Below are 18,958 nucleotides of genomic sequence, written 5' to 3' on the forward strand. Positions count from 1 at the left end.
TATCTTCAAATTTCCTCTCTTCATCTTCCACCGGGATCAAAATCTCGCGCTCGTACCATTCGACTCATCTTGTTCAGCGATCAGGATAGGCCTAAATGCCACAAAGCCTAACAAATGCATTTCTAGACGCGAACAGCATGCGAGGACAGTGGCCACCACCTGAGCTATACAAAGGAGCACAATGGTCTATCAATCATGTAGCAGAACAACATACCCATCCACTTCCCGCTCGAGTGTTTGTACGCAGATTCCTACACCATTGATCTTTCACGGGGACAAGAGAGGTGGGTGACTCTAGACCATTGTAGTTGATATTGCGAGATGAGATAAGATGCAAAAGCGACATTGCACAATTTGCTGAGCAGGAGGACCACGCGATACCAAAGGGCATTTGCGGATGCCAAGAAGAAGGACGCTTGTGGTGGAAGCTCCGCTTACTTTCTACCCCAACAAGACAGGGGTAGTTAGCTTGTGGCACGTTTATTGTACTCAGATGATATGGGATGTGATAGAGTCTTATATCATTCACAGTATCAGTATATGAAATATAGGACTCTGTGTACTAATTGTAACACCACAAATTCTATAAAGCTCTTTGGAGGTGAACCAGAGGAGCAGCAAGAGGATGTCTAACATAGTTCAATGCAGACACAATATATTATTGGGCCTGTATACACAATTGAATCTGAACCTATCCCTTCGACGGATGTTCATCAGTCTGTAGATCAGGCAAATACTCCCGAAAAAAACGTTGAACTGACAGATAGCTTAATTCACGATCGGCAACAAGTACGTGCGGTAGCAAACAGCTTGTTAGGCTAGCATTTCATTCGATAATCAATGAGCTATCCTGCTACCTAGGGACCAATAGCAAGTATTATTATCCAATACAATATCCACAACTAAATTAAAGAATAAATTAAAAGTTCCATGAATTGTGGCTGCGATGACGTTGGCGGAGAAGGCAGTGACGTAACTGGCAAGGCTGGCCCGGATTCTCTTATTTGAGACACCCACTGATATTCGCTTGAGCGCCTTGAATTTTATTCTTGATTATTGTCCTGCGCCAACAACCAGAGAGACTCGACAGTTGCAGTGGTCATCCTGTCGACCGCGCACAGAAGTAAATAAAGAAAATGGCCACCATATCGATCAGCGCGCCTGGCGCGAGCAACGGGTTCCTCTACAACAACGGCTCCAACAATGCGCGGCTGTGCATCACTTCTGAAACGGCAGAATTCGACACGGAGATAATTCAAAGCTGGCAAGATGAAGGATTTGATGTTCTCTATATACCCTATAATGGAGGTGGAAAGGAATACGAGTCTCAGTTGAAGTCAGTCAAGGACGGACTGGGCGTAGGCGAGAACTACGCTGTGATCGGTATGTGCTCATGGAGTGGAATATAGCGAAATGGCTTCTGACCTTCCAAAGCGTTCGGGGACGCTGCCAATTATTGCCTTGACTATTACCTCAAACCTATCCACGCCGGCCGACTTTGCGCTCTTGTCGCATACTATCCGAGCAACATCCCAGACACCCGGTCTCGATTCCCAGCCTCGTTGCCGGTCCTCGTACATCTGGCTGGAAAAAAGGTTGATGTGACTACTGTTCCCACCGCGCTGGGTCTTCAAGGAAAGAAAAGGCGCAAGACTCGTCCCATCAACCCGGGCATTGGAACGGGAGAACGTCTAGAATTGGCATATCCGGCATACACCTATGATTATGCTCAACCAGGGTTTGCGGAGGCCGATTTGGAAGAGTATGATCACTTGGCAGCTGGCCTGGCTTGGACCCGTACTCTGCATGTTCTGAGAAAAGGGTTCTCAAGAGAAGCAGACCTTGAGAAGCGATGGGAGGACCACCAAGAAGGCAAGTTAACGCACTTATTTGGCCAAAGTAGAATCTAACAGTTTGTAGCTAAATTTTTTGCCTCCAACCTGTCCAAAACCATGGATGGCTACGTCAAGCATAAAACCCCGACGGTTACTTTCACCTCGACCTTGAGTGGGGCAATTGGGGCCCAGGCACTTAGACGCTTCTATGAGCACCACTTCGTTGGAAAACTGCCACCATCCATGCGCCTTCGCTTGCTGTCGCGTACGACAGGAGCGGATCGGGTTGTCGACGAGTTGTACGCAGGATTTGAGCATACTCAGGAAATCCCATGGATGCTGCCAGGAGTACCTCCGACCAACCGGCGCGTGGAGATTGTGCTGGTCAGCATTGTCAGTATGCGCGCAGGACGACTCTACTCGGAACATGTCTACTGGGATCAGGCCAGCGTATTGGTGCAGGTCGGCCTTCTTGATCCCAAACTGGTTCCTAAAACTGCCGTGGGGGTTGACCGACTCCCTGTCGTTGGCCGCGAAGCCGCTCGTCGGATTCTGAATGAAGATCCGGAAGTTGAACAGGAAGACTATCACAATCGACTGATTCGCCGTGCGCGTGCTCGTGCTAAACGTGATCGCAGCTCGAGATCGTCGCAGCTCATGGAGGAATCAGCTGCCGAACTTAGGAGTGAAGCCGAGGCGCCATCGCTGCCAGGCCAAACGGGCAAGGGGAAGTCGGTGGTGCGGGATCCCCGTCCTGCAGGGCCGGAGCGGACTGCGACAGAAACGACTGGGTATGAAGAGTCGCATGAGCAGGCTCCGGAAGACGATGAGGGATTCGCAACCGAAACTGAATCTGGCGCACCATCGAAAGCTGCTTATGTTGAGGATGGCGATGGCGACAACGATAGCCCGACTCAGCAATGACGGTTATCTTCTGTGTGCTGGGAGGGAATCACTAGAATCCTGCCTTGGATGGCGATGAACAGGTGGATGGTGATACGTATGGACGCTGTGGTCTGGGAGTCTCTGGTTGGGTGTTTGGTGGACTTTGTTCTCATTATGAGTGATGTTCTTTCTGCGGATATCTTCTGCTTGGGGCTAGTTATTGCGAGCCTTCCTGGTATGTTCTGCCATTTGACTGATCTGTTTCAGGAGCTCTTTTGTGTATATGGTTGAATCAGCAGCTGTCTAACTTGAAAAATGACAATTGTGCTTAATTTTATAACATTCATATTCCAATTTTATTCTGTCTCCCTCCAAGCGGAATCCTACCCAGGCGCTTACGCTACACGGACATTCACCCACGATAAGCTTCTTTCTTACTATGCGAGTACAACACGCGTCAATATCTTGGTTAAAAGTTGAATAACAATACGAATTGGACATACTTATGGAAATAATACTGTTGAATCAAAACATAAGCAACTCCGGGGCAGGTCAGCCATAAGAAACTCGGGTGGACATCCCAAGTATGGCTAGATCGAATCTAAGAACCGAAGTCACTCTTCCAAATTGACAAAAACACTCTTCAGTCTTTCCGTCCTTCTTTTGGGCGCCTCTTTTTTTCGCCTGTTTCAGATTCTGCAGGCCGAGGGGAGAAATAACATTGTGTTATTCCGAGTAGATAGTTCGGATTGCGACTCTTGAACGCATCGTCGAGATCTTGTGCAATTTTTTGCTTCTTCCCTGCAACAATGTCAAGTTTGTGGACATCTGAACAACATGCACAGTGTACCGTGCAGTGTCCAATTCCTTGTCTACCCTGAAGTGCGGACGACGCACGTTCCTCGCAGCAGCCACAGGCGCGGCCACAGCATCCTCCTCGTTCTGCACAATCTTCAATCAGTTCCTTCTGGAGATACCATCTCGGGCTTTCTCTTATCGAATAATAGATCAGTCTTATGAATCCAGGAATCGTCTCTTCCGCTTCGGATAGCCAGCGCTCTTGACGCCGTTGTTCTATGCGAAGACTTTTCAGTTCCCCTTTCCACCGACAACTATTCATACAGTCAGCCCGGGTTTTCGGGGTTTTTTCTGCTCCCATTAGCTTCTTGTGCAAAGCCTCCTTTCGCTGAACGATTTCACGGAGACGCGTGTCGGCAGCAATAACGGAATAGAACGGGTAGCCGGCGATTTCATTCATGCGATAAAAGAAAGTTCTTTGGCCCCAGTGAGTCCCGTAGTCTTTGTTGGCTATAAAAGTACCTTTGTCTTTTGACATTCCGGCGTGTATCGTAGCCGATGAAGCTAAATAGATTGGTGATCACTTAACGTAAACGGTTGGCGTGGGGAGTTGTTGGTTCGATCTTTAGTTAATCAGTGGTCGGGATGACCAATATAAATTGTTGAGAAGATTATTATTGGATGATCTGTAGGAGAGGAAAATTCAAGGGGTTGAAATCGCCATGACCTACCTCTTGTGGATGATGGATGAGCCGCCACCAGATTAGGACTAACTCTATTCATGCCCGCTGAATACTACCTAGGCTGTTTTCATTCCGACATATAGTAAGAAGCTACCTATATGATTGTTGAGACGGAAGAAGTGGCAAAGGGGAAATCCTAAACGACACTATCTGAGTCAGTATCGAACTTTCTTGACGTTCTAGACTCAATGTTTTACAGCATCATACCAGCAATAGGACTTATGCTGTTCTATTTCTCTGAAAAAGGACTTGCTATCGTCCTCTTTTCCTTCTTTCACCGATTGTTGAGTGGTATATATCAACATTTTCTGATAGTCGGGGTCAAACAGAAGCCCTTATTGTGGTGTATATCATAACGGACTTCCCCGCATTCAGGAGGTCAGATCCTTTGAGTTCACAAACAAGGCCAATCATGATCTCTCCTATTACAGACCAGGGTTTAAGCTTCTAGTAATCTTTGGATGAACTCTGGTGGTGCCAGCCTTTATCACTAATTTGCTCCACTTTTTGAACACGAGAAGCGGAGACCTCCGATGTGCACCCGTTCTCCCTAAGATGGACTTAATTTCGATTGAGATAGAATATAACTATATACTTATTTCTGCGTGAATTCTCCTTCCTCTTTTCACTACGCAATGATCGCTGTGTTCCCCTGGGCTTGGGTGATCCCAGTCCTTCTTTCATCGCCATGCCTGCCACCGGCGCGGATTCCGAATACGACTCTGGTCCACAATTACTGAGAGATATCTGGGCGCTTGCAGCCATTGCTATTATTGTCGTCAATCTCAGAATATTTGCTAAATTCAGGATCGCGAAATCTGGATGGGATGATATTCTCATGGCTCTTGCATTGGTTAGCAACCCTTTTATTTGTCCAATCTGTTTCCGATTCCAGTGGCTTTCTACTTTCTGTCTTCATCCTAGAGCAGAAATTAACCATTCATTATTGCATAGCTTCTGGCAATTGTCGGATCAACCATGGCTACAGTGGCCGTGAATCGCGGCTTTGGTCACCAAGTTGGAACCTTGGAACCGAGCGATGTCTCCAGAATCATCGAGTACGACTACTTCACACAGACCTTTGGAATTGTGGGTGGCACACTTGGGCGCGTCGCTTTTATCGTTTACGTTATCGGATTGCTTGGTGTTAGCACATCTCACAGAGTTACTTTGTGGGCCCTTGTTGTGCTCCAACCCATCGTCAACCTTGTCTTTATCCTCATAATTTTTCTCCAATGCCCAGGACACGGGTCTGGTATTTGGGCGCACTCTGGAAAGGTGAAATGTTGGAGCCCTCGTGTTCAAGCATATTATGGATACTTCCAGGGATGTAAGAAAGCCTGTCCATGTCCGCGACGCAGCTCAACCTGTGTATACTAATGATGTGGTCTGGACTAGCGTTCAACTCGGCAACTGACCTTTATCTCGCGGTGTTCTCGACATACATATTCTGGAGTCTTAATTTGAAAGTGAGAGTCAAGCTGGGTCTGATAACTCTACTCGGGATGGGGGTCTTGTGAGTGAACATATATCCTTGCTGAGTCTAGGCTAACTGAAAACCATTATTTATAGTGCGATGATTGCGTCTATAATAAAAACGGTACAAACCCATGTTCTTGCAACAACAGACAAAGATCCAACTATTGCAACCATCAACCTAGATCGCTGGTTATATATTGAAACCTATCTGGTTCTCATTACGGCATCGATCCCTTGTCTCCGGTCCCTTGTCCGATTGATCAAGAGCCAGATATCTAGCACGGACAGATATACTCATGAACTGAGTTCACCATATACTGAAAACACTCTCTCGCTATCAAGAGCCAGAAACAGAGTCTCGGTTATTGGGGGTAGAGGGATGAAACGAATTGCAGATGGAAGTGACAGTGAAGATGGTGATATCGGCAGCAGCTCCCATGGCCAACTCTCTAGATCTGAAGGAATCCATAGACAAGTCGAAGTATCTGTCACAGTAGGGGAGGAACACAAATCCAGTATTGTATAATGAAGAACACGAGCTCTTTCTTGGTATTACTGTTCCAAATCCCTAAGACGTAGAATCACGCAGAGATACAGGATAGTTTGACTGAAAGGTGGTCTAGTCGGTTGACTCGGGATCCATATTTCGCCCTAAATCCAACCAGATTTCTGAACCTTAACCATGATAAAATCGCTTTAGCAAAAGTGCTTTTCCTGGGAATTTCCAGAAACTCAAGAAGAAGTTGAGCTGTCTATTTGAAGTAAAAAATGCTTTGGTAATAATAATATTCTTTGATTAGGTTCAGGATCTCTTACATAGGAGAATTGTGGTATACGGTGCCAATAAAAGCGCTCACGCACAACTGAAGGAGCAAAATGGTGCACCACCAATTCCTGTTGGGATCTAAAGATGACATAATATCATTTGACGAGCGGTCTCTACGCGATTCCTCTTCCATCATTTTGAGAAAGACTAATACAAATTGGGGTCGTATGGCTAAAAATAACTTTGAAATCACGCTTGATGCAAAGACTTGAATGTTGTCACGAATCAAGGTTAACTAACTGCAGGGCTGAAACATAAATAGAACCTGAATGAGTTGGGCTGGATAATAACCTGCAGGTATTTGGCCCCAAATATATGGCCAGTTGACGATCAGAACCACTATCGGAAGAGTCGTCGTTGTTGGTTGGCTAGGGCTCACTCTGCGGGCGGTTAGCGGCGAGGCTCAGCACTTGGCGGCCCCCTTCGTGCATCTCAAGGCAGATCAACCCTGGCTGTTTTTTGGGTGGTGTATCTTTAGTCACTGAGGCTCTCGCAGAAACCTAATATATTTACCCAGCCTTTTTTGAGTGATAAATTGGCATCCAGCTTCCCATCCACTGTACTCAAGACGATCACTTACTTCAACACCCACACTGCGAAGAAGCATCTAAACTTATCAAGATGAATCTAGGTTCCGCAATTATTCGAGGATTCCAAGTAAGGAACTGTCCCTGCTACTTTATTTTCAATCGCTAATAAGCCAATAGTTGATCTTTGGGATTGTCGTCCTCGGACTCTCAGTGACTCTGGCCAAGAACCAAGTAATTTATGCTGTACCTGCAGCAACAGGCTATGCAGCCTTTACTGGTGGTATTGGTATTGTTTCTGCTCTACTGGGAATTGCTTCTCTGTTTGTTGAGTCACTTGAGGGTCTTATTAGCTGGGCCGTTGATGGGCTGGCAGCACTTGCACTTCTTGCCGGGGGAATTGTATGTGGCATCCAACTTAACTTGCTTTCGATGAAGAAAAGTCTGACTTTGCTTTCCTACTAGACGTATGCCGTTCTTCTCCGCGGGACCAACTGCTCCAATCCGGAAACTTTATGGCAGAATACTATTCTTGGCGGAGGCTGTACCACTTACAAAGGAACCTTTATTTGCGCATATGATGGTAACCCGGGTAAGCTGGAGGAGCAGTGCAGATCGGCGACGGCTGATACTGCCTTTATGTTCATGACATTTATCATGTGTCTCGCTGCTGCCGCTTTCGGTTTCTTCACTGCCGGCAGGCGCTGAAGAATATGAACCTATCAAGTCAGCCGTACGATCCACCAGGGGAGTTTTTGTCATGGACAGCATGAGATCAAAGTATTTTGGGAATGCATATGTTGTTCAACTTAGCCTGTTTCTTTCATGTCAGGGAAAAACGTCGTTCGCTATGATTAATACCCCATCTGGTTCTATGCAATATAAATCATCATTCCTTTTGGAAACTCAAGAAAGAAGTGTTGTCTGGTTTCCCTTTTATCCCAGTGAACCTATTTGCAAACGACGAAAACATAAGATCTTGAGTAATAAATTGTTCTTCACATTTATCAGATATACCATGTGAGTGTCAAATCTTATTCTTAGTGTAATCCTAATTCTGATGTGATCCATAGCCCCCAATCTCCTCCTAGACAATTTCAATATACCTCTTAAGCTCCCTGTAACCGAGTCAGTCAATGAATTCACAACCAAAAGGTCCATAAATCTTACCAGTCAGTCACTGCCTCCCTCCAGAGACCCAACTCATGCTGTCTAGTCGCCGTAAAGAATTCGACAAACTCTTCGTCCAAAATTTCCCGAGCAATGCTATTCGGTGCTGAGAAACGTACTAGAGCCAGATCTAGTGTATTGGGAAGTAGTTCTGGGCGTGGGTCACCCGGTCTTCGCGCTGACATAGGTGGCACTTTGATCTCCAGTTTCTTCTGGACCCCACGCCAGCCTGCTGAAAGGACAGCACTAAGTGCAAAGTGTGGATGCAGATCCGCGCCGGGGATGCGCACTTCAAAGCGCGTGGCACCAGGCTTGCAAACTGGAGGTGTGATCAGACGTATCGATGCAATGCGGTCCTCCAGGCCCCAACTGATGTGCACCGGGGCCCAGTAGTTCTCCACAAGGCGTTTGTATGAGTTTACACTCGGGGCGAATAACGGCATAATATCAGGGAGAGCTTCAAGCAGGCCAGCCAAGAAGTGCCGACCTGTATCAGAGAGATGGGCGATGTCGGCCCATCGAGGATTTTCTTCTGGTGTCTCCCTCGCGAAAAGATTCTGGCCATGGTTATCGGTAAGTGAAATGTGGATGTGACCAGAGCTACCAGGCATCCCCTGCATGGGTTTTGCCATGAAGCATGGTGTTACTCCATGGTCAACGCCAAGAGATTTGGTGAGGAACCTGAAATAAGATTAATTTTTGCTTCAAGATATTTGAGAGAATGCCCACTTGAACATGGCCACCTTATCAGCCATCTCGCTAATTTCACACACTTTTAGTGCCTATAATAGTAATTAGATAGGAACCACTCCAGCTGGAAACAAGTACTATACCGCCTCATATACGCCCGGCCCACCCTCAGTGTGCCATCCTTCGATTCCACAATTTATCTGGGCGCAGGTATTAAAAATGTCGTAGAAGTATTTCTTGTTGGCAACCGGACGTGTTGAGCTGTAGCAAAACATGCCTTGAGTCAACGGCCGCAGAGCGTTAGGCGCGTTCTTCTCAAGGAACGCGGCGAGGTTAGGGTGTTGTGAGACAGAACTGCCGTATCCGTCTTCGGAGGGAGTCTGAAAGTTCATGAATTCGAGTTCGACTGTATCGCGTTAAAATTAATTAACTCTCATCCAATAGAGATATCGTGGGACCTGCCTCCTGCCAAAGCCTGGCATCCGTTCTCTGCAAGCCGGTCACAGATGCTCTTCAACATGCTCCTCCCGTCCGCCGAAACGGGCTTTCCGGCATTGAGAAACCGGACCAGAAAAAAGGAATGTTCTCTTCCCATGGAAGGCGGCGAAATGAATTCAGGTCTGGAACAGCTAGGAAATCCGCATATCCCGACTCTGGAGGCGCCACGCGAGCATCGGTCGTCCATAGCATGTCATGCATATCCCAGCCGAACACAGCGGAGCTAAATCCAAAGCCGGTTTTCATTATGCCCAAGAACTTTTCCTTTGACATGACTTTTCCTCGTAGGACGCCATCACTGTCGATACCGGCGACCTTGACTTTAATGTCATCCGCAAGCAAATTGGGGAGAGTCTCGAGAGTGATCATTGTGGGAGTTAACATTCTGCGCGAAGCATAGATGACTGTTCAGGGAAGTTCGAAAATTAAGGGAGCAAAATGAAAAGACCGCTTTTGGTGCATGATTGCTCCGTTTTATGATAACCCATCGTGCGGGTCATCTAACCTTGCCATCCTTCCCGAAAGTCGAAAGCCTACGGGCACCAGTATCGCGCGCGCGGTAGAATTTGAGTGCTACCGCGCACTGTATACTATCGGCGCAGTTGATAAAATGTCCACAATGCATTGCGAAGGAGCCGATTCCCTGCCGTCGGGTACCATTTGCTTCATGCGACGGGCATTCCCGCGGTCCGCGATGGTGGGGCAATGCGCGGCTGTCCACTCAGCGCACCAGAGCCGCGATGGATCAGGAACATCCATAAAACGGCTGTGCGAATAGACACATATGAGACTTGGACATAATTAGTGACTGGACTGACTTGGTCGGCAACCAAAATGACACGCACACTTCGCGTTGCTGTTCTCGAATGCGACACTCCAATTGATCCAGTGAAGGCCCGATATGGAACATACGGAGATTTGTTCAGTGGTTTGCTGCAAGAGGGCTTCGATTCACTCTCAGACTGTGCTGCCAATATAGCCTTGCATACCAGCAAGTGGAACGTGGTGGAGAACCCAGTTTATCCTGCCATTGCCGATTTCGATGCCCTTCTCCTTACTGGAAGTAGTACGTCAGTAAAGAGTCCGGTTTATAACTCACAAATCGTCTAACCTCACTAGAGCATGATGCTTTTTCCGATGCACCGTGGATAGTTAGTCTCACCAACTACATTCGCGATATTTTTCAACATCAGCAGAAGCCCTTGATTGGAATCTGCTTTGGACATCAAATCATAGCTCGGGCCTTGGGTGCGCGGGTGGAGAGAAGTACGGCAGGGTGGGAGATATCAGTAGATGAAATCAGCCTAACCGATGTTGGGAAACATTTGTTTGAGAAAGATACACTAGTAAGTCCGATTTTCGTCTCAAAAAAATGCCCTGTGAGCTAAATTATTGTTATAGTATTTACAGCAGATGCATCGTGATATAGTTCACGATGTGCCGAAAGGATGTGTGAATCTCGGGCATAGTCCTCGTTGTGGTGTCCAGGGATTGCACATCCCTATGAAAGTCTTGACAGTTCAAGGTCATCCCGAGTTTAATGAATTTATCATGTCTCGAGTACTGGAGACGCGGCACAAACAAAAGGTTTTTGATGACAGTCTATTCCAAGACGGAATGTCCAGAGCTGGAAAGCCGCATGATGGGAGTCTGGTAGGAAAAGCTATCTGTAAATTTCTCCTGCAGTGAATAAAAGGATTTGCCAGTTGTGTGGAATGAGGCTTGAATTGTAAAAACATGGTGCACAAGATTACCTCTAAGACTTGGGTAAACCTTGAGCGATCCTAGCGCGTGGAAACAATGACCGCGCTGAGAGGCCTACGGTCCCACATAGACTATAAAGTCCGCTCAGCTTGCCCACTTGAACTACCCCAGCACACCACTTTCACTAAGTCCTTTAACCGTGAAAATATTAAAAACACAATATGTCGAACCACATTCGTACCATCTGTCCGTCGACTCATGAAATCATCTACGACCAGCCAGGCACCTCTTTGGAGGAAGCCATCCAAGTCGCCTCCGCATCTAAAACTGCGTTTCAATCGTGGCGGGCTGAGCCTCTGAACCACCGCAAAGCAATAGTATCCCGAGCGCTGGACATAATTGACAATCGGAAAGATGATCTTGCCAGGGAACTGACTGCGCAGATGGGGCGGCCAATCAGGTACTGCGGTGTCGAAATTAAGACCGCTCGTCTTCGTGCTGAGTACCTACTTGATATCGCTGAAGAGAGCCTGGCAGATTTGCCCGGTCGCCCTGAAGCCGGTTTCCGGCGCATGGTCAAACGCGTGCCTGTCGGGCCGACGCTTATTGCAGGTGCATGGAATGTAAGCATCCTTTGGCACAGAGAAAAAGAAATGGTTGTTGATAATCAGCATAGTATCCGTACCTGACCACTGTCAATGGTCTCATTCCTGCTTTATTGGCGGGCAATAGTGTTATCCTCCGTCCATCACCACAGACCCCATTGTTCGGGAACCGGCTACTCGAGATTTTCTCGGAAGCAGGGCTCCCAGCTCATGTACTCCAGATCATTCATGTTGGAAGCCTTGATATTTTGGATCAGATTTCCCAAATTGGTGACATTCAATCTATCTCATTTACCGGTTCGACAACAGGCGGGATCCGTCTGCGCGAGGCAACTGCCCGCCACATTAAGCCGGTAAATCTTGAACTGGGTGGAAACGATCCTGCCTATGTGCGCGCAGACGTGGACATCAAACATGTCGCAGAACAGCTGGTTGATGGGGCTATTTTCAATTCTGGACAAAGCTGCTGTTCTATCGAGCGGGTCTACGTGCATGCGGATGTCTACGATGAATTTGTTCGAGCAGTACAGGATGAGTTGAAGTTGTGCGTTCCTCTTTATTCTTGAAAGTCGATTTCTCTAATAACTCCCATAGGTACAAGCTCGGTGACCCTTTTGATGAGACAACAACCACTGGCCCGGTTATTTCCCAGGCAGCAGTGCGAAAGATCAAGGAGCATGTTGATAACGCCCTGGCCAAGGGAGCGACAGACTCTACTCCAGGAAACTCGAGTTTCTCTCTGGCCAAAGCGTCGTCTAATCAGAAAGGAAACTATGTCGCTCCAATTGTTCTGACCAATGTCAATCACGAAATGCTTACTTTGAAGGAAGAAACATTTGGTCCTGTTATGCCAATTATGAAAGTGGCCAGTGACGACGAGGCCATTGCTTTAATGAACGACAGTGACTACGGACTGACGGCTAGCGTGTGGACGAAGGATATTGCCGTGGGAGAAGTGCTTATTGACCGGATCGAGGCTGGAACAGTGTTCATCAACCGCTGTGACTATCCAAGCCCGGTAAGAGACATTATCATATAATTATTGCTTGAAGCTAACATTCCTCAAAATAGGATCTTGCCTGGACAGGTTGGAAGACATCCGGTTTGGGATGTACCCTTGGGCCGCGTGGATTTGATGGATTCGTGAAGTTGAAGAGTTACCATATTAAAGAGGCGTCCGCATGAATGAGCTATTATGTACCTTGAAAGCTGCAAATGCTTCCTTAACTTTCGATTGGAATGAGATTATCATTTGTGTTCACTTGTATATTATAACAACGAAAGTTCAATTGAATAATCAACCCATCCAGTGACCTGGACACCACAGCATATTTATATCACCACACACGGATACCTGAAGGGCGATTGAATATACAAACTGTAAGGTTGAGTTATTTCCACGCGTTGCTATTGTTACAATTTCATGATTTACTGGCCATCTTCCTCAACAGTCATATGCATCTTCTGCAAGATGCTGACTGGATCTTGTGGGACCCACATCATCGCGGTCCCGGACCGCGCTGGACCAGGAACCAACCCTCCAGAAAGTGGGATCCAGCTACACCCACACAATATTCAATTATCGCCCCCTCATGCCCCGCACTGATAGAAAGAAAAGTGCTGTGCCGCCGGGTATAGACCGCGTTCGGTTTGTGAAGTGATAGACCAAACGCAAGGCCGTCGAACAGTACCTAAGACCGCGATCATTTGCCCATGTGGAGAAACACGGTGCTAGCCATGGCGGTACAGCTTGTAGTCGCACCAAGCTGAGCTATCGAAAGATTCTCGGTGGGGTAGGAAAGAAGAGAAGGTCATGGGGTAGAAACCAGAATATTTAATGAAGAGCTGCTTTCCTAAGTCTTTCCATTGCCAGTCTTTCACCAAATACATTCTTCGAACTACCCAACACAAAATACAAACCCTACAGATCCATAATCACATCTGAAACAATGGTAGGGCGACTTGCAGGCAAGAACGCCGTTGTCACCGGCGCAGCCGGGTATGTCGTCCCTCATCCCACATAACTCAAGGGGACGAGTCTAATAGTGGATAATTAGTGGCATTGGGCTCGAAACAACAATTCTCATGCTCCGTGAAGGCGCCTCGGTTTTGATGACCGATATCAGTGATACAGGACTTAGCACGGCCCTTAGCAGAGTGAATGAGATTGTCCCACCAGCTTCCCGTGCCGGGAAGGTCGAGGCCAAGGTTGTTGATGTCTCGAACGAGTCCCACATTGAAGCCGCAGTTGCATACCTTGATTTATGGGGTGGATTGGATGTCATGTTCAACAATGCAGGAATCATGCATCCCCGGGACGGAGACTCGGAGGAATGCCCCGAGGAGATTTGGGATCGGACAATGAATATCAATGTAAAGGGGGTGTGGTTTGGATCCAAGCACGCAGTGCGCAGCTTTCGAAAGCACGGGAAGAAGCGCGGTAGCGTTATCAACACAGCCAGTATGGTTGCATTGGTTGGAGCTGCCACGCCGCAGTTGGCATACACCGCGAGTAAAGGCGCAGTGTTGGCCATGACGCGGGAATTGGCTATTGTGCATGCACGAGAAGGTAGGACCTTAAATGTGGACTCACAAATGGACACAATGCTGACGTGAACCATCGCAGGATTCCGCTTCAATTCGCTTTGTCCTGCCCCGCTCAAGTATGTGACCATCGGATTCGGAAAAAGACATGAAAAAGCTGACAAAATTGCAGTACCCCTCTTCTCCAGGACTGGCTGGGGGACGACAAGGAGAAGCGATTCCGACGTGAGGTACATTTCCCCACGGGTCGATTTGGAGAGGCGATTGAGCAGGCCCATGCCGTCATCTTCCTTGCTAGCGATGAGAGCAGCTTCGTCAATGCAGCAGACTTTGTTGTAGACGGTGGATTAACCAAGGCGTATGTGACGCCGGAGGGCCCGGCGACTCAGGCTCCGAAAAACTCAGTCCAATCATAGATCGAGTATATGTGATGTTGGTATATAATTCCATCCAGAAATCCTGCCTTAATCAGGCGAATGAGATCCAGATTTGGTTTTGCTGCATCGCTTGGCAAATATTCCATGGCCCGGATTGAGCTGCTGGTCGTTGCCACATGGCTTCAAGTAGAAGTAAAGTCCGCTGCATATTACCAAGGCCGAATTTGTCAACCATGGCATTCAACCTTCGTTTGAGACCGTCCTGCTGCTCTGAGTCCTTAAGACACGACCCAACTACCGCGATTGGCCAACATAAGCCAGAGTTTATGCGAGCAGTAGGTGTCAATTCGTCCAAGTAAACCATTGCCTCGGTTGCGGCGGCGTTGATTAGCCCCTGATACATTCCGTCAGGTGTGTATCGAAACCCTTGCAATGACATGTAGAGGTAGGCAAGCATCGCTTGTTGGAAAATGAGGCCAGCTAGATGAACTTCTGGCGTAACAGAGGGATATGGCGACCAGCGCAGGATCTGAGCTTGCAAGGATGCAAACATTGCAATGTCATCTGCGGTTGGCACAGGAGCCTGTGCATCTTCCATCATCCATTGTCGGCCGAGATCAAAGATGGACGGAATCAACAACAAAAGCTCTAGCCAGCAGCCGCACAAATTCCCCACATACTGTGAAGCGAGAAGGTGGCGAGCACGTTGTTCGAGGTCGAAGTTGAGGAAGAGCTGTCCACTGAAGCGAGCATCAATTGAAATCATGCTCACGGTCGCTGTGTATGTGTAATATTCGATTACGAAATCTTTCAGATCTCGGGGAACTGCGGCATCGCTTTGTTCGAGAAGCTTAACCAGAAGTGAGTGGGCTGCTGACAGATGATCAAAAACAGTTCCGTTCACATCTCCTTTGGCTGTCTGTTGGACTGTCAGCAATTCACGTCGACAAAATCGCGGTTAATGCGCCATACTTCAGTAAAACACATCACGAGAGCTCCCACTAGAAGCATCAACGGATTGGATTCTTTGCCGTCGATAAATTCTGTCACACCACGTCGAAAAAGCTGAAGAGCCTTCGTGTAGTGACTGTGGGCGATAGCATCGGACTCATCTCGATGTCGGAAGGCGCGATGTGCTGCACTTTGGGTGAGCACTAATTGCAAGAGCAGGTCGCTCGTGAACGCAAGTGGCACAATCTGGACTAAGAATGGATTGATAGGTGTCGAGCCATTCGCCATGCAATCCGCTGTATTGGCTAAGTAGTGGCTCAGAAGCTGGTAAGACTCAGAGTCATAGCCAGGTAACATAGATAAATTCCGGGGCAAGACATTCCCCACAGCCATGGAAGAAATGAGTCCTCCATCGCTGTGACTTGCATAGCTAGCGATTGAAGGACGTCGGTCCGCGAGATTTGGTGAGGCGGTTTCATCCGGCTGGTCGCCAGTGTGGAGAGATTGATTAGAGGCGAATGAGATAGCAGATTGTCGCCTTGCGGTTGAGGCCCTAGGCACCTCAATTGCATCAATGTCATCGACGCTTTGAAGGATATCAGACTCCTGTCCATCGGCAGCAAAGCCTTGCATTTCTTCGGGTGGTCTAGATCCTCTTTTGCCGGGTACAGTCGTGGGCCAGAGACAGCTTAGGTCATTGCGCGTGCACCCACCGCAGATGGGGCGGACTTCGTCGCACTTCTTCTTGCGGCGCCTGCAAGACCAGCAGCCGGTGCGCACGCGAACTATGCGCTGGGTGCGGGTCTGTCGATCTGGCGGCATCGTGAATCGACAATGGAAGGATGCTAGGGAGATCCGACGGGGTGAATTGCGAGGAAAAGAGGGGGCCAGGGAAGCCGCGCTGATACCGATGGAACGGGTGGAGAACAACAACTCTATTTAAGATACAGCGGCAACTGTAGGCAGCACGCGCTGAGTTACAATGTGGGGATTTTAATCTACAACGATATCGTATTACATCTAGTGTTGCGCCTGTTGAGGTGATTCGCATTATCTATTAACACAGTGGTATGAGGAAATCTCCATTCCTCAAATCAACAACACTCGCATCTCCGATTTGTTGAACACGGAGTCACGCAAGATGTAGTCACTTTAGAGACCAGAACTCGTGCTTCAGTGAGTGGAATGTAGATGTGCATGGCTTTGGTTTTGTCCGCCAGGGACCTGGACGATCCTGAGCCCCATGTTATTTTGACAGTTAACTAGGGCCAATAATGCAGTCCTGAGCTGATCCCCAGTAGCAATCTTCAATACTCTGTGAAGTAAGATTCTAAATAAAGGTTTTCGATTTTGCATACCAAGCCCGTCAATGAGATGCGATATATTGTGATGCCAGAAAGACCGTGTAGGAGATTCTGTCGCATCTGAATAATGAACTGGGAATCATTCTCCTTTGTCGAATCCAAAAGGTAATCATGAATGTTGCGAGGGGCTCTCTTGCTGGAGAAGGCCTTGATTGCAAAAATCTCCCTCTCCCTTCAGAATCTTGAAATCCTCGGTACACGGTCGTGTATTTTTCGGGAAATTGAATTGCGTTGTCTTGCCCCAAAGTCCCTTGGACATTTAAAGGTTTAAATATCCGTAATATCATGATTAATGTCTGCTAGACTGTAAAGGTTCAAAAGGACGGCGAATTATTGGGCTGAATACATAGTGCCTGAAATACATGGCAAAGATATGAAACGCTGATAAATTTCCGGGACGAAGTTGGCTACGACTTTTAGTAGTGCTATAGACTTCTACACCAATCTTTTGCAAAAGCTTTAGGCAGCTTTAATGGTCCCTGTAAGCCATATATGTTCAAGAAGAATGCTCTGGAGGTTTCTTGCCAGCAACTACTTCTCAAAATAGCCGCATTATAGGGTGGTCTGCTGACAGTCTTACCCATCTGACTGAATAGACAGGATACTAGCTGTCCCTATAGCTATGCTAAGTTGTCCGGGAGTGGGTGAGTGCAACATGTGGCTGTCTTGAAGCTCGCGTCACCAACCCCGAAACAAGTTTTAGACGGCCTTTATAACCATCCAAAGATCAGGTTGGGTACCGTTCTTAGATTATACCTCACTGTGCCACAACCAAGCCACTAGCGTGGTCGGGAAGGTGTTGGACCGGCCCTTTCATTGTCCTAGGGCCCGGTTCAAATCACCCGACTATAAGTGGATACTATATCCAGGCTCAGGGCAGCCTCATGCTACGAGTTGTTGTCTGAATTCTAAGCCTCCGGGCGCAAATGATATAGGTGGTTCGTATAGTCTGGCCTCAGATACCAAATAGAATGTCGACATAATAATAACTGATCAAAGAGGCTGTTACTCGTCATATCATGCTGCCCAAGTTCCAACCAATACACAATGATGGCATCTTGTGATCTACTATCATTGTGCTAATCATTAAGTGGCTCGCAAAGACTTTACACAGAGTGTATCTCCCACCCTAGGGTAAAAATTTGTTTGTTTCACATGAATATGAACATGGAAGTACCAGTTCTATAGTATTCAATGTTACAGAATGGTTATAATAGGAGCATAACACTCAAGAAGAAACGGCATTGTCAGCCACATGAGACGAATGTCTAGCAGTTGAGCTAAGGAGCTGATATCCACTTCGTATTGAACTAACTATTCCACTTGAGCTATTAAGTTCACGAGGCATGGGCGAAGAGGTTCTGAGTTGGGTAAAGATCCGGCGTCTACTGAGATTAGCCGGAGCAAAAAGCATTGCACATGCATGGCATCTAATTTTCAAGAATCCACTCAACCTCCTTTCTCTTTTGATATAAGTGTAAAGGCGCAATTGAAGTGACCATCATGCGGTTAGTAGATGGCGCTTATGTTGAGATGTTGGCCCAATATGCCTGAGGTGTCCATCTGAGCGCCTGCTTTTGTATCTGGGTTTGACTACAGGAATTCTGACCAGAAATAGTCACTCATGCCCCAGGACGTATTATAAGTTATCAACAACCTCAGGCTTCTTTCTTATTATTATTTTGCCTCCTCTCTTGAGATGTGCTAAGATGTTACATCCATCTCTAGTATGCTCACGTGATCTCTTGTGCCGAGTCCCGAGTGTGAGTAAACATATTTTCCCTCTTCACATCACTTGGACGGGATAAGCCGCCGCAGTAGGGATTTTATGCCCGTCAGGTTGCCCCTCCCCATGCCTGGACCAGTCCGGTTTTCCGTCAATCTTCACCGGTCCGCCAATGATAGGCTCGAAAACTGCAAAATGCTTTCATGGCGAACCCGCCCATCGGTCTTAAGTCTCTC

The 18,958-nt window shown here is 47.5% G+C and overlaps 7 protein-coding genes across 7 annotated transcripts; 5 read left to right on the forward strand and 2 right to left on the reverse strand.

Annotated features, from left to right (window-relative positions):
• Positions 1–1,136: 1,136 nt before the first annotated feature.
• On the forward strand, positions 1,137–2,759 carry N7510_001093 (dienelactone hydrolase; the record flags this gene model as incomplete). The annotated part of the gene is made up of 3 exons (XM_056973020.1): positions 1,137–1,383; positions 1,435–1,872; positions 1,921–2,759. 3 exons carry the CDS (start codon positions 1,137–1,139, stop codon positions 2,757–2,759), a joined length of 1,524 nt encoding a protein of 507 aa, XP_056838137.1.
• Positions 2,760–4,949: 2,190 nt separating this feature from the next.
• On the forward strand, positions 4,950–6,266 carry N7510_001094 (uncharacterized protein; the record flags this gene model as incomplete). Its single annotated transcript, XM_056973021.1, has 4 exons — positions 4,950–5,114; positions 5,216–5,591; positions 5,660–5,777; positions 5,834–6,266. 4 exons carry the CDS (start codon positions 4,950–4,952, stop codon positions 6,264–6,266), a joined length of 1,092 nt encoding a protein of 363 aa, XP_056838138.1.
• A 921-nt stretch (positions 6,267–7,187) lies between these two features.
• On the forward strand, positions 7,188–7,801 carry N7510_001095 (MARVEL domain-containing protein; the record flags this gene model as incomplete). Its single annotated transcript, XM_056973022.1, has 3 exons — positions 7,188–7,223; positions 7,274–7,495; positions 7,559–7,801. The coding sequence occupies 3 exons, from the start codon at positions 7,188–7,190 to the stop codon at positions 7,799–7,801; spliced, it is 501 nt and encodes a 166-aa protein (XP_056838139.1).
• Positions 7,802–8,180: 379 nt separating this feature from the next.
• N7510_001096 (glutamine synthetase family protein) lies at positions 8,181–9,820 on the reverse strand (the record flags this gene model as incomplete). The annotated part of the gene is made up of 5 exons (XM_056973023.1): positions 8,181–8,211; positions 8,264–8,944; positions 8,993–9,045; positions 9,097–9,359; positions 9,517–9,820. 5 exons carry the CDS (start codon positions 9,818–9,820, stop codon positions 8,181–8,183), a joined length of 1,332 nt encoding a protein of 443 aa, XP_056838140.1.
• A 465-nt stretch (positions 9,821–10,285) lies between these two features.
• Positions 10,286–12,945, forward strand: N7510_001097 (Aldehyde dehydrogenase C-terminal; the record flags this gene model as incomplete). Its single annotated transcript, XM_056973024.1, has 7 exons — positions 10,286–10,517; positions 10,571–10,797; positions 10,853–11,104; positions 11,434–11,778; positions 11,832–12,304; positions 12,355–12,778; positions 12,832–12,945. The coding sequence occupies 7 exons, from the start codon at positions 10,286–10,288 to the stop codon at positions 12,943–12,945; spliced, it is 2,067 nt and encodes a 688-aa protein (XP_056838141.1).
• A 764-nt stretch (positions 12,946–13,709) lies between these two features.
• Positions 13,710–14,720, forward strand: N7510_001098 (oxidoreductase, short-chain dehydrogenase/reductase family; the record flags this gene model as incomplete). The annotated part of the gene is made up of 4 exons (XM_056973025.1): positions 13,710–13,759; positions 13,818–14,329; positions 14,387–14,423; positions 14,477–14,720. The coding sequence occupies 4 exons, from the start codon at positions 13,710–13,712 to the stop codon at positions 14,718–14,720; spliced, it is 843 nt and encodes a 280-aa protein (XP_056838142.1).
• Positions 14,721–14,772: 52 nt separating this feature from the next.
• N7510_001099 (Zn(II)2Cys6 transcription factor) lies at positions 14,773–16,454 on the reverse strand (the record flags this gene model as incomplete). The annotated part of the gene is made up of 2 exons (XM_056973026.1): positions 14,773–15,600; positions 15,654–16,454. The coding sequence occupies 2 exons, from the start codon at positions 16,452–16,454 to the stop codon at positions 14,773–14,775; spliced, it is 1,629 nt and encodes a 542-aa protein (XP_056838143.1).
• Between the last annotated feature and the right edge of the window lie 2,504 nt (positions 16,455–18,958).

This window comes from Penicillium lagena (assembly GCF_028827675.1).
Source record: "Penicillium lagena strain IBT 129212 chromosome Unknown utg000001l_segment0_segment0, whole genome shotgun sequence".
Lineage (NCBI taxonomy): Eukaryota > Fungi > Ascomycota > Eurotiomycetes > Eurotiales > Aspergillaceae > Penicillium > Penicillium lagena.